The 12,735-nt window shown below is 54.5% G+C and overlaps 5 protein-coding genes across 5 annotated transcripts; 3 read left to right on the forward strand and 2 right to left on the reverse strand.

The window, feature by feature from the left end:
* Positions 1–112: 112 nt before the first annotated feature.
* NCS54_00082600 (Hypothetical protein) lies at positions 113–1,253 on the forward strand (the record flags this gene model as incomplete). The annotated part of the gene is made up of 3 exons (XM_053146464.1): positions 113–258; positions 313–865; positions 918–1,253. 3 exons carry the CDS (start codon positions 113–115, stop codon positions 1,251–1,253), a joined length of 1,035 nt encoding a protein of 344 aa, XP_053002439.1.
* A 319-nt stretch (positions 1,254–1,572) lies between these two features.
* Positions 1,573–2,524, reverse strand: NCS54_00082700 (Hypothetical protein; the record flags this gene model as incomplete). Its single annotated transcript, XM_053146465.1, has 3 exons — positions 1,573–2,189; positions 2,296–2,374; positions 2,444–2,524. 3 exons carry the CDS (start codon positions 2,522–2,524, stop codon positions 1,573–1,575), a joined length of 777 nt encoding a protein of 258 aa, XP_053002440.1.
* Positions 2,525–2,986: 462 nt separating this feature from the next.
* On the forward strand, positions 2,987–6,670 carry NCS54_00082800 (Pre-mRNA-processing ATP-dependent RNA helicase PRP5; the record flags this gene model as incomplete). Its single annotated transcript, XM_053146466.1, has 1 exon — positions 2,987–6,670. One exon carries the CDS (start codon positions 2,987–2,989, stop codon positions 6,668–6,670), a length of 3,684 nt encoding a protein of 1,227 aa, XP_053002441.1.
* A 792-nt stretch (positions 6,671–7,462) lies between these two features.
* Positions 7,463–7,881, reverse strand: NCS54_00082900 (Hypothetical protein; the record flags this gene model as incomplete). Its single annotated transcript, XM_053146467.1, has 2 exons — positions 7,463–7,621; positions 7,678–7,881. The coding sequence occupies 2 exons, from the start codon at positions 7,879–7,881 to the stop codon at positions 7,463–7,465; spliced, it is 363 nt and encodes a 120-aa protein (XP_053002442.1).
* A 2,218-nt stretch (positions 7,882–10,099) lies between these two features.
* On the forward strand, positions 10,100–12,069 carry NCS54_00083000 (Hypothetical protein; the record flags this gene model as incomplete). Its single annotated transcript, XM_053146468.1, has 3 exons — positions 10,100–11,582; positions 11,645–11,791; positions 11,843–12,069. 3 exons carry the CDS (start codon positions 10,100–10,102, stop codon positions 12,067–12,069), a joined length of 1,857 nt encoding a protein of 618 aa, XP_053002443.1.
* Between the last annotated feature and the right edge of the window lie 666 nt (positions 12,070–12,735).

Consider the following 12,735-nt stretch of genomic DNA (forward strand, 5'->3'; position numbering starts at 1 on the left):
TCCGTGCTTCAACCTGTCGCAAGTCCTTTTTTATATATAGGCAGGAGTTGGCTGTTCTGTTCGTCCACAGGAGATTACAAACAACCACCCAAGCAAGACATCCGAGCTCAACATGTCGGATAAGCAGGAGCTCTCCCAGACGGAGAATGGACCCATCGCTGGGTCCAAGAAGAGAACATGTGCGCGACACTGCAAGCGCTTCTGGTGGATCTACCTCATCGTGCTGTGCTGTATTGTTGTTCTCGTTGTTCCCCTGATGTAAGTCATACCGACCTGTACTCACCACGGGGATGGCTGACCCATACTCGGTAGCATCTTCGTCGCCGTCCCGAAAATCGCACAAGACAAGGTGAACAAGGCCAAGCTTGAGATCCAGGGCGTCAACATCCTCGAGACCGAACCCGAAAATTACCAGATGCAGATCAACTCGACCATCACCACCGATGGCAAAATCCATGCCAAGATCGATCCCTTCGAGGGTGACATGTATCTCGAGGACTGGCCGCCCCATGTCCCTTTCGCCAGAGTGCAGTTCCCTGAGACCAATTCCAACAAGCACCAAGTCGTCAACGTCAGTCAGCATATCGAAATCACCGACATGCAGGAGTTCACCCGATTCAATGTCTGGTTCCACAACAACGAGACTGTGCGCGTCACCATCAACGGAAGGACAAAGGTCAAGCCAAGGGGCTTGACGCGAAAGTATGGCGTCGACTTTAAGAAGACTGTCGAGCTGAAGGGCTTGAACCATTTCGACGGTACTGAGGTTACCGACGGCCACATTTCCTTGGACAGTGGCAAGGACGGTCGCAACTTCAACGGCACCGCCAACATCCCCAACGCTTCCGTTTTCACCCTGGATAACGTAAGTCATATGTTCCCCATATAGTTCACCTAAGCTTACCATTCCTGCAAAGGGCAATGTCACATTCACCAACTTTATCGGTGACGAAGAAGTTGGTACCCTGTATATCAATGATCTCGTACTCAAGCCAGGAAGCAACATTGTCAAGATCACTGCGAATATGGACCAGACTGCAGTTCTCAAGGCTGTCCGGGCCGAGCCCTATTGCAAGACAGGTGTTGTCCCCTTCAAGCTCCTGGGCAAGTCGGTGATAAATCATGGTAAAAACCTCACATATTTCGCCGCGGCTTTGGGGAGCTCGAACCAGACCGTCGAGATCGATATCGGCTCCATTCTCAAGAAGGACTTGGGGTACGATGTCAAGTGTTCTTCTGATAGCGACGAGTAGTTGCAGGATCTGTACGTCAAGCGTGCAAGCCCGCGCCGGCCGTGTAGCTGCAGGGGACTGCCAGGGATTTTGTGAAGCCTCCTTCACCCTCTTTGTTGGCATAGGTCGTCTGGCGAATAATATGAGGATGGGTGCTGGGAGGAAGGGCGTATGGCGGATTATGATACCTTTGATGCGGATCACCATGTATGTCGGTTAGGACTATCAAATTTAACTGTCGAACTCTCCCTTTTCGTCGGGTATCATTGTTGTTCATCTAGCTCGGGCAAGGGATGCATCGTCTGAGTTGGGTTGACCTCGGGTGTCTGGCGACCTGTTCCTATTTCCAACCACCTTTCCGCTTCTCGCCTCGAGAAAGTCCACCCGTCACTGCTGAATTGTCGCTCGGTGCGTTTGTAGATGGAACAAAGTCGATGGCGGTCCTGCCACCGCTCGTCTTTTCGGCCTCTTTCTCTTTTGCGAGCTTCTCGCGGCTTTTTCGCAGCTTGTCCTTGAACGCCCATTCAGGAAAGGCACTGGGATCCCATAGTTCAGTGCTGATGGTAGTCGAATACTGGCCCCGCTCATCGATGTCGACAAATTTCATCAACTTGTCCATCAGACTGGGGTTCTTCAGGGCTGATGACTGCTCCAGCTTCGCGTTGAAGTGAGTTCCTTTCTTCTTAAGCTCAAGAAACTGTTCGAACTTCTTGTTGGCCCCTGGCGGCGGTGAGCCAGGCGGTGATGGCGGGATGTCTAGGTTGGGTGCCGAAGGAAGTGTGAGATCGCGCAAAAGGGCACGATTTGCTGAGTATGGTGAAGAGGGCCTTTGCGCAGGGTCTTGGTCGTCGATCACAGCTTCTTCCATAGGTGGAAGTGATGGCCCTAGGGGAACAGCATTCTGCTGAACTGGGCCGATAGCAACAGGCTCATTGCTTTGAGATACAGGTGCGGGTTCTGTATCGCGGTGAGTAAGTAATAGACATCAGACTTTCGCATGTTAAAAAATCAGGAATGAGGTGGCGAGAGAATTCTAGAAGAGGGTTTTGAGAGAAATCCATACCTGGTAAATTAGTAGAGGAAGTCGCGTGTTCCTTTTCCTGGTTCCTCGGCTCGGTCGCGACTGCGATTGTCACAGGTGCCTAGGGAAGACGAGGCAGGTGAGCCAACCATCAAGGCCATTGATTCGCGAGAGGGGGTTCAACACATACCTTTTGTTCCGATACATGCTTCTCTACCTGTTCAATCTCGTCGTCTTCATCACTGCTTGCATATCCTACAAGACCTGCCATTTTGGACTGTCGTGATCAAGCAGAAGCCAGGAATGAGGCTTGGTGAGAGCAGGTGGGAAGGGTGTGGGGCCGAGGTGGTAAATCTGAAACTATTTTGGGCTTAGCGCGGCTCCTTTGCTCGTGACTGACAGCCTCAAGCGTTGGCGCCTTGGGGAAAACCTCGGGCTAATCACCCCAGACTTTTAGCCATCCATCATCTTTTGGGGACAATACAGTTGTGCCTGAGATTCTCGAGAACCCACCCCTCACAGCGTCACCCTTGTAATCTCCATCGCCAAACCACGTTGACGCTCATCCCAAGCTTCTCTGCAAGCTTCTTCTGGTTCTGGGCAACTCTCATCCTTGGGTGTCAGCATCTGCGCTACCTACGACGCGCCGTTGGCACTGCCAAGGCTTCGGTCCCCCGTTAAAAAGTAGTACTCACCAACGAAGTGTCCTGCTGAGCCTGCGAGACCACCAACAATGGCTCGGCTGAGAGACTCGCGCTCACCAAGTCCTGCAGGCAGCTCTCACAGTTCTCGCCGTCACCGCAAAGATGACGATCGCCGGGAACGGGATCGTCGCGATGACGGGAGGGACCATCGCCGGCGCACCAGGTCGCGCAGCCCTGATGTGAGAAGACAACACCGCAACCCCAGCGGCCTTTATTCTGACGACATTGTCCGTGACCAGCCCCGATACCGCGACCGCGATCGTGATAGAGACAGAGACCGCGGCCGAGACCGGGACTATTATCGTCGCAGAGACCGCTCGCTAGACCGACGCGACGATGACTACTACCGCGGCGGACGACGAGACCATCGAGACAGAGACCGCCGGAGATCGCGAAACCGCTACGATGATAGAAATCGATCGCCCGACCGTCGACGAAACCGCAGCCGGGATAGCGATCGGGATTTCAGAAGGCGAGACGACTCCCGCGACCGTGTCCGCGGTCGACGTGAGGGTACGGCTGACTCCCTTGCTCGCAGCAACCGTGAGGATGGTCGAAATCAGAGGACCCCGCTAGGTGAAAATGGGAATACTGCTGCCAGCGAGGCCCAGAAGTCCAAGACGAATGCTGCGCAAGCCGAAATCGACAAGAAGGCCGAGCGACTGGCAAAGCTTGAGGCGTGGAAGAAGAAGAAGGAGAGCGCCAGTCAGAAACAAAAGGAAGTAAATCCGAGTCAGACAAGAAATCTCTTGGCTGAAATGGATAAGAAGGCCAGCGGCGCATCGTCAAAGACAGTGTCTCCGTCAGTTTCTGCTGCCGCTTCACCTGCGCAAACGCCAACCACTGCATCTCCCATTACTCCTTATGCCGGAAAATTCGATCCCAAGGCCATCGCAAAGAAGTCGGCCGCGTCACGATCACACGATGCTTCCAAGCCAGTTCTGGGCTCCATTGGAGGCCCAGCCGAGAAGATTTCGGTTCCCGTAAAGCAAGCAAGCAATGGTATGGTTGGATCCCCTCCTTTCACATTGAATTTGATTGATGAGATATTTGCAGCGTCGGCCCTCCCCGCGAACCGAGCCAAAGCCAGCGGGTTTGGCTTCGTCAAGAGCCACGCAGAGAACGAGAAGCTACCCACCAAGCGCAAACTTGATTTGGACGAGGAAGACACGACAAAGAGGAAGCTTACAAAGCTCCCTGCTCTCCCTATCGAGGCTGACGATACTCCTTATGCTGATCAGGACGACGACGAGTCCGATGGAGACAACTTTGCCGAGAACGAAGAGGAGGCGGCCGCTGCAGCTCGCGCCGCACACGAAAGGCGACTGCAGGCGGAGAACCAGATGGACCAGGATGAGGACAAGACCACAACGACAGAAGCACAACCCAATGGAGACGCAGTTGCGGATAACTCGGCTGACAAGGCTCCGGTGCCCGAGCAGATGGAGGTTGATGAGGAGGACGAAGTGGATCCGCTAGACGCATTCATGGCTGATCTCAAGCAGACAGAGGTGAAGAAGCCGGCCAAGACATCAAAGACACAAAAGGTCCAGGAGCCCGAAGCTTACTTCAGTGACGACGAGTACAACTTTAACAAGGAGGAGAACGGCGACCCCAATGCTCTGTTGGCCATGACGGCCAAGCGAAAGAAGAAGGACATTCCGACAATCGACTACACCAAAGTTGAGATTCAACCCATCAGGAAGAACTTCTGGGTGGAGCCGGCCGAGCTCAGTCAGCTCACAGAAGCCGAAGTTACTGATCTACGCCTGGAACTGGACGGGATCAAGGTCAATGGAAAGGATGTGCCTAAGCCAGTTCAGAAGTGGGCTCAGTGCGGTCTCACTCGACAGACTCTGGATGTCATTGACAACTTGGGGTATGAGAAGCCGACACCGATTCAGATGCAAGCTCTTCCAGCTCTGATGTCCGGTCGCGATGTCATTGGCGTGGCCAAGACAGGTTCTGGAAAGACTGTCGCTTTTCTACTTCCCATGTTCCGTCACATCAAGGATCAGCCTCCGCTGAAGGATACAGATGGTCCCATCGGGTTGATCATGACTCCTACTCGAGAACTGGCTACTCAGATTCATCGCGACTGCAAACCTTTCCTGAAGATGATGGGCCTCCGAGCTGTGTGTGCATACGGCGGTGCCCCTATCCGAGAGCAGATTGCTGAGTTGAAGCGAGGCGCTGAGATTATCGTGTGCACGCCAGGCCGCATGATTGATCTGCTTGCCGCCAATCAGGGTCGAGTCACCAACCTGAAGAGAGTCACGTATGTGGTACTTGATGAAGCTGACCGAATGTTTGACATGGGTTTTGAGCCTCAAGTCATGAAGATCTTTGCCAACATGCGACCGGACAAGCAAACGATTTTATTTTCGGCAACCATGCCTCGCATCATCGACTCGCTGACCAAGAAGGTTCTCAAGAATCCGATCGAGGTGACGGTTGGTGGACGAAGCGTTGTTGCCAAGGAGATTGAGCAGATTGTCGAAGTTCGTGACGAAGCCAGCAAATTCTTGCGTGTTCTTGAACTTCTTGGAGAGCTGTACGACAGAGACGAGGACGCTCGCACGCTCATCTTTGTTGAGCGTCAGGAGAAGGCAGACGATCTGCTGAAGGAGCTCATGATCAAGGGCTACCCGTGTATGTCGATTCATGGAGGCAAGGACCAGGTTGATCGTGACTCGACTATCTCGGATTTCAAGAAGGGCGTTGTGCCGATCCTGATCGCAACATCGGTGGCAGCCCGCGGTCTCGATGTCAAGCAGCTCAAGCTTGTCATCAACTATGACGCGCCAAACCATCTGGAAGACTATGTTCACCGAGCAGGCCGAACAGGTCGCGCTGGCAACACCGGTGTAGCTGTCACGTTTGTGACACCGGAGCAGGAAAACTGTGCGCCGGGCATTGCCAAGGCACTCGAGCAGAGTGGACAGCCAGTACCTGAAAGGCTGAACGAGATGAGGAAGGCCCATCGTGAAAAGGTCAAGTCTGGAAAGGCCAAGGACACGTCAGGTTTCGGTGGCAAGGGTCTGGACCGTCTGGATCAGGAACGAGAAGCCGCTCGTCTCCGTGAGCGCAAGACCCACAAGGCCGAGGGTGAGGAAGAAGAAGTCAAGGAGGACAAGAAGGATGAGGATGACAAGGCAGAAAAGGCTCTCAGCGCGATCCGGGCGGCAGCATCAAGCGTTCAGGCTCGCGAGGCGCAAAAGGCCGAGGGGGGTGCGGAAGCCAAGCCTACACAGACCGTCAACACCAACGTGGCCAAGGACAAGTCCAAGGATCCGCTGGACAAGGTCAGCTCAGCGGTCAGCGCCATCAACAGCCGTCTTGGAAAGGCCGGCCAGCTTCGTGCTGGTCAACCCATCGACAACAAGGGCCCAGACGCCGGCGCGTTCCATGCTACTCTGGAAATCAACGACTTCCCTCAAAAGGCCCGATGGGCTGTCACCAACCGAACCAACGTGGCCAAGATTCTGGAGGCTACAGGCACTTCGATAACAACAAAGGGCAACTTTTACCCGCCGGGCAAGGAGGTGCCCGCAGGGGGGGAGCCGAAGCTGTACATCCTTATCGAGGGCGACACCGAGGTTGTGGTTGGTTCCGCTCTGAGCGAGCTGACACGTCTGCTGAGAGAGGGAACAATCGCGGCTGCGGATGCAGACAACAGGGCGCCGGCAAGCGGCAGATACACCATTACCTAGAGTTGAGGATGGCTACGACGATGATACAGAGACAGACTGCATTCTACAGGACGGGGAAAGTAAATGTACTTGTATAGGGCTAAATTGTTCCAAAAAGGGGGCGTTGCGGAGGGTTGTAGGAGATAAGGTCTCTGTGCAACAGATTTTGGGAGTCTTGCTTGGGTTAAACAAATGGTCGATGAATTGGCATGTTTATGATGCAATTGAAGTTATTCAAGTATTACAGCCATCCCCTCTCTGTACCAACTCGATTCGAGATCCAGACACCTCTTGGCCAACCAAAGAGGTCAATATTCATGCAAGCACCACTACACATGGGAACTGCAGACGGGTTGTAGAACGTTCTAATCTCCTCGCGGAGATGGATGTCTCATAGTTGTATACTGGCTACTTGGCCGCCTGGGTAGCACCCGGGTCGAGGAAAAGGAGAGACACCAACCGGTATACGCCCTTTAGCTTGCCCTCCCCTGAAGATAGTGAGTAGAGTATTGTAAGAATAGGCAGAGAAGCTTTAAAGCTTTACCTTTATCATCATATATCTTTAGCTAATTATCATCATGCTTGAGAGGAGCTAGGTGATTAACCGTCTTGATATTCTGGTGTCTCGTTTATTTCTCGACTCGCGTCGATAGGTACAATGAAATCAAATCAACATCCGTCGCTCCGCCATCCTTCAAGCTCATTTTAACTTGCGTTATCGGTCACGTCTTGGTAGAGTGCGCCATCATACAATGCCCTCTTCCTCACTCGCTACCCCCATGCGTTGTCCAAAAATCATACCCATACTGCTCATCACGCCCAGTTGCGGGCTTCGGCTGCTTCGTCGGCGTCGCGGGCGCGCAGCTGCTCCTGGCTGGCATCCTTAAGCGTGTCGGAGCGTGTCTGCTTCTTCTGCGCCGCTAGCTGTGTCTGCAGTTTCCCGCCTGGTTTCGCGTATGCCTTTGCTCGAGCCTGTGTCGCATAGCGTCAGTCAGTGTGCGCGCATTGAATTACTCGGGTCTACTGACCTCTGCGGCTTCGGCAGCTCTCCTCCTCGCGTCGTCGGCGTCGCCCGATGCCTCTGCCGGTGCTGCACCTCCCAGAGTCCGTGGCGGACCTCCCACTGTTGTCGGAACCGGTGCTGTCCCTGAGGCTGGAGGAGGCGCGGAGCCCAAGACGCGGCCGGGCTGTTGAAAGGCCTCCGATTCTGATTTTCCACAGCAGTTGCCCATATCTACCGGCGCGACCTGTCGCGAGGCGTCGATGCGGTGAGTGCGGTTTTCGGTTCCGAGTGGAGAGAGAGGGGGGGGCTAGGTCTATGCGATACGAGCACTTGGGAGTCGAGTCGATAATTGTTTCGTAGATATATGGCGTTGAAGCTGGTACTTTGCAGATAGACAGCGTCGCCGCGACGGGCGAGGCCTTGACGATTCGAGTTTCGTTTCTTGGTGCCAAGATCCGACGTTGAGGGGAAGAGCGAGCGATGCTATGCTGGGGGTAGCAGGAAGCGATATTTGGTCGTTGCTGCGCCCCCGCGAGGCTCAGTGGTTGGCGACGTCACGGTGCAGGGTCTGTGATACAAGTGCGCGTGACGGACAGGAGCAAGAAATCACGCGCGAGACTAGTCAGGACAGTAATAGACGAGGCCAGTGGTATCCCTTGTTTTTTTCCGACCCTCGAGTAACAAAACTGGTTCATTACGATGTCCCGATACAATGTGTATCCTGGCGGAGCTTCGGCGAAGAGGTCCATTCGGTGCGGAGGCAGGTGGGGGCCGAAGGGCGGGGTGAGGTCCGCCTGTCCTCCGCGCCGTCGCCGTCGGCATCGGCGATGGAGGAAGGGAAGTCCGCCGACCGTCCAAGCAGGACGCATCGGCATTGGCCTCGCGGGGGGGCGGCGTCGGGCTTAGTAGTTGGAGCTTGGGGTTTGCAGTTTTTTGTCATATTCATGGGTGGCACTGGGTTGGGTGAGCCGTTAGAGTGACACTGTTGGCGGACAAATGTATCCAGCATAATTAGTTCGACACCCAGCATATTTGTCACCGTCTCACAGTTGGAAACGGACATATCTGAACAAGACGCTGCACACTCGCATGTCCAGGAGGGCAGAATAGTAATGAACAATGGGAAACGACTACACGACAAAATGAAAGAAGAGCCATCTCAGTAACATCGTGTAGGGTAAGACGGCCAAATTCCAACAGTCCTTGTACCTGTCAACTGGCACCACCTACCTTGCGATTTGGCTGCAGGAGGGCGCTACGACCAGACTCGATAGGGTCTCACTCGGAGGTTTGCCCTAATTGAATTTTTACTGTCTCAACGACACACAGCGAGACCGTCCCACGAATGCGTGTGAGATGGGGTTGTTGGTGTCGTAGTTGGCGGCTCATAAGTAATAACTTGCACCACCAAAACCCAGCAGACTACGGTTCAGGTCGACGCTTCAGCTGCAAGCCGCAGAGTTTAACGCAGACTCTAACTAGCACACAAAAGGCCGGGGATGCAGCAAAGGGCATCAGGGTCGTTCTCCCGACGTAGGTACATCCATCAGACAAGCTAGTACAAAACGAAAAAACCACCTCCCACGCGAAATGACAGCAACATCGAATCAGGACTGACTGACGGTCAACCACCGAGTTCTTTTATCCCACGTTGTATCCACTAACACTGACTCTTTCCCCGTATGGCTCGTCTCTGACATGGTATCGCAGTCCCTCGCCTGTTCCCCCCCATTCCCTCGTGTGAACCCTCACCACTGAAGAGGTTCCTCTGAGTGGGGGAGAAGACATAGAGACAAGGCCCAGCTTGTGGTCTCATTCCCTCAGCCGAGCCAGACCAGACCATACCAGGCACTCGAGGACAAAGACAAGACAAAGGCCAGAAGGCAGCCAACAGCACAAACCCCCACCTACCCATTGTGGTGGTCCCTTTCTTGCTTCTGCCCTGCTCGCCGTCGTTCACGGTTGAGGCAATCCCCGACCCATGATTCGTCAGCGGCTGCTGTCCCTTGGCGACCGGGCCCCCACATCAATCCACAGTGGTCCCGTCCACTGAAGCCCACCAGTAGCGGCTCGCTGAACCTGCCTACAGTGGTCCACTGCAGCTCACAAAAAGTGCCTGCGACTTGCTTGTGAGTGCCCCTCAGTCCTGGGGCTGTCGCTCAGCCTTGGTTCCCCCCCCCGTGGATTGAGCCTCCAGGCCATCAAGGTTCTCACCTCTTGGCGCTCACTGGTCCGTATCCTCTCTCTTCTGAACATCCCACTCGGGCCGCCGCCCGAGCCATCCATCCGCGCAACCATCGCCATAGGTTTTCTCTTGCACAAAAAGTCAAGTCAGTGGCAGTTGCTGTGGCTGTACGAATACCAGTACAGATACCAGTCCGGCCGGATACCAGTTAGCAGTAGCACTCGCCCATCGGATACCCCCCTCGCCTTGCGTCGTCTTCATCATGGATCAATCGGGCATCTTTGCCCATCATCATGCCGCCTCCTTCGAGTCCTCAGCCGATAAGGTCGACTACGGCTTCGACTACCACCTTGGCCACGATGCTTCGCTAACCCACGGTCTTGACGCACTCGGCACTTGCAACAACACTGAGAACGCTTGTCTCGATCAGCGTTGCTTCGATCACTATGGCAAAGCCTCCTCGACCCCGACCACCGCCCTGGACCTTGGCATCGACATCAACTCTGACGCTCCCTCCAGTCCCCGACAGAGAGTATCGTATGGTCACTCGCACCCTCATCATCAGAAGGCCTTAGCTCGCTCCACCTGCGTCGCTGGCACTGCCAGCATGAACCCCGACCCCAAATCCGTCAGAGGAGCACACAGGCAAAGGCAAAAGCGAAAGAGACAGGCTGCTCTAGCATCGAAACCCCACGATATTCACCAGTCGCATCATGTCCACCAGATGCGTTCGCCTCAGGTCTTCCATCATGCCCAGCATAGCCAGAGCATCGAACCCATGACTGCTCTCCAGGCTTTTGCTCAGACACCTCAGCTCAACTTTCACCACACCGACTTCCATGCGCCTCCTACTCACTTCCAGCAACCCCTCAACAGCCCTGATTGTGCCGACTGCTTCAATCCAACATGGGTGACAAATATGATGGACCCGGCAGCTAACTGCATGTCCATGCAGTGGCCGCCGTATGGGGGCGCTGCTTCGGCTGCCTGTAGCTCCGCCTGCGACGATGTCAACTGCTGGACTCGGTGCGAAGAGGGTGTCGACGACCAGTGCTGCTACGATGACTGCTGCGCTCAGCTTGACATGTCGCATGCTGCGTGTTGCTTCGAGCCTACCTGCGCCTCCCTCGAGCCATGCCTCGACTCCTCATGCCAGGAGGCATCGATTCCTTGCACAGATGCCAACTGCATGGGCACTCCCGCATCCGTCTCCGTCACCACCCCATCTGCCGAGCCTGAGCCCATCGTCAACGCCCTCGTGAGCCCTGTCGAGCCCGGCCGAGAGATAACCCCAGACGCTTTTGACCAATCAGCCATTGGTCATTTTGCCCAGGGCTTCTCTAACGACCTGAACTCGGCTCATGGCTTCACAAATGACCTAAGTCCGACAATCAGCCAATCGCTTGACCACCAACTCACCCAAAACCATGCTAGCCAAGACGCGAATGAGGCCAGCGGCTTTGCCATGCCAGCATTTCCCTCTGCCTCCAAGTCTAAGCCGGTTGATGAGCAGCCAACAACCGATAACGCTGAGCACTTATGCCGTTGGCTCTGCCTGGATGGCATAGCATGTGGCCAAAAGTTCGCAAGCAACAAAGAACTCCAGGATCACTGCAAGAGTGACCATGTCAAGAACCTTAAGAAGGGCCCCAATGGGTTTTGCTGCACATGGTGGGGTTGTGCCCGACCAGGGCCCTTCTCGCAGAAGAGCAAGCTTGAAAGACATATGCAGACGCATACTGGGTGTAAGTGATGCCATCCCTATGCTCTCCTCCTTGGCCCGCCGAACATATGCTAATCGCAGCAGTCAAACCCGTCAAGTGTGACATCTGCGGCATCTACCTTTCCGCGAAGCAATCCCTCGAGCAGCACATGCGCACCCACTCAGGCGAAAAGCCCTGGAAGTGTGAATATCCCGGCTGTACCCAGAGCTTCAAGCAACAGAGTGCTCTCAGTAAGTCCGCAGACCACCGAGACCAGGATCCCATGCTAACTCGAGCTCCAGCTATGCATATGCGCACTCACACTGGGGAGAAGCCACTGGTTTGTGAAGTTTGCGGAAAGCGTTTTGGCGAATCATCCAACCTCTCCAAGCACCGTCGCACACACAATATCCGGGGGAACCATGTGTGCAAAATCTGCCAGAAAGATTTTCATCGACTAGACCAGCTCCGTCGGCACATGCAAACGCATGCTCCCGATGGTGGTCGCAAGGGGAGTAAGAGTTCTTGACCGCCTAAGAAGGGCGAAGGGTGCCACATCGACGCAAGTCGTACTTGAAGGACGGACTTCTTCTGTGTCTTTTCAAAGCGGCATCGGTGTTTTGGGCGTCATCGTTGATCATGTCAGAGTTGATTTTGGGTCGGATTTGGTGTTTAGAAAGTCAGTGCAACAAGGATCGGGCGAAAAAGTCGTATATCATTAGATACCCAATTGCCGTCGTGGATAAGAGAGGAAACCTCCCACGCGAGGGTCACGAAGTTAGTCCCAGACAGCAGAAATGAGAGCACATCTTTAACCAGCATCGCATGGTTCTGGTAATCATCTTGGAAGCTGCGGATATCTTGGCTCATAGCTCGGTGTCTTACGGCTTAGGATGTCGTTGCCGTTGTAGTGAGTCGTGATGGTATGCCACGTCGACGTGGAGGGGCCTGCTGACGTCTCATTGTTCCTCTGTCGTTGCGTTCCCACCATTCGTCCCTTCCGGTGAATTAGAATATGCTCGATGGTGATCCATGATTGCAAGCCGAGAGTCCCTGTTGAATGAGAGAGTGCGTAGCTTTGAGAAAGCATGAGTAGGCCATGAAATCCAAGGCCAATAGTCGTGGAACTGGCGGCATCCCACTCGGAAGGTCAAAGCCACCAACACCTGGTTTGAGCGTTCCACAGTCAAAGTCC

This window comes from Fusarium falciforme, chromosome 1 (assembly GCF_026873545.1).
Source record: "Fusarium falciforme chromosome 1, complete sequence".
Taxonomy (NCBI): domain Eukaryota; kingdom Fungi; phylum Ascomycota; class Sordariomycetes; order Hypocreales; family Nectriaceae; genus Fusarium; species Fusarium falciforme.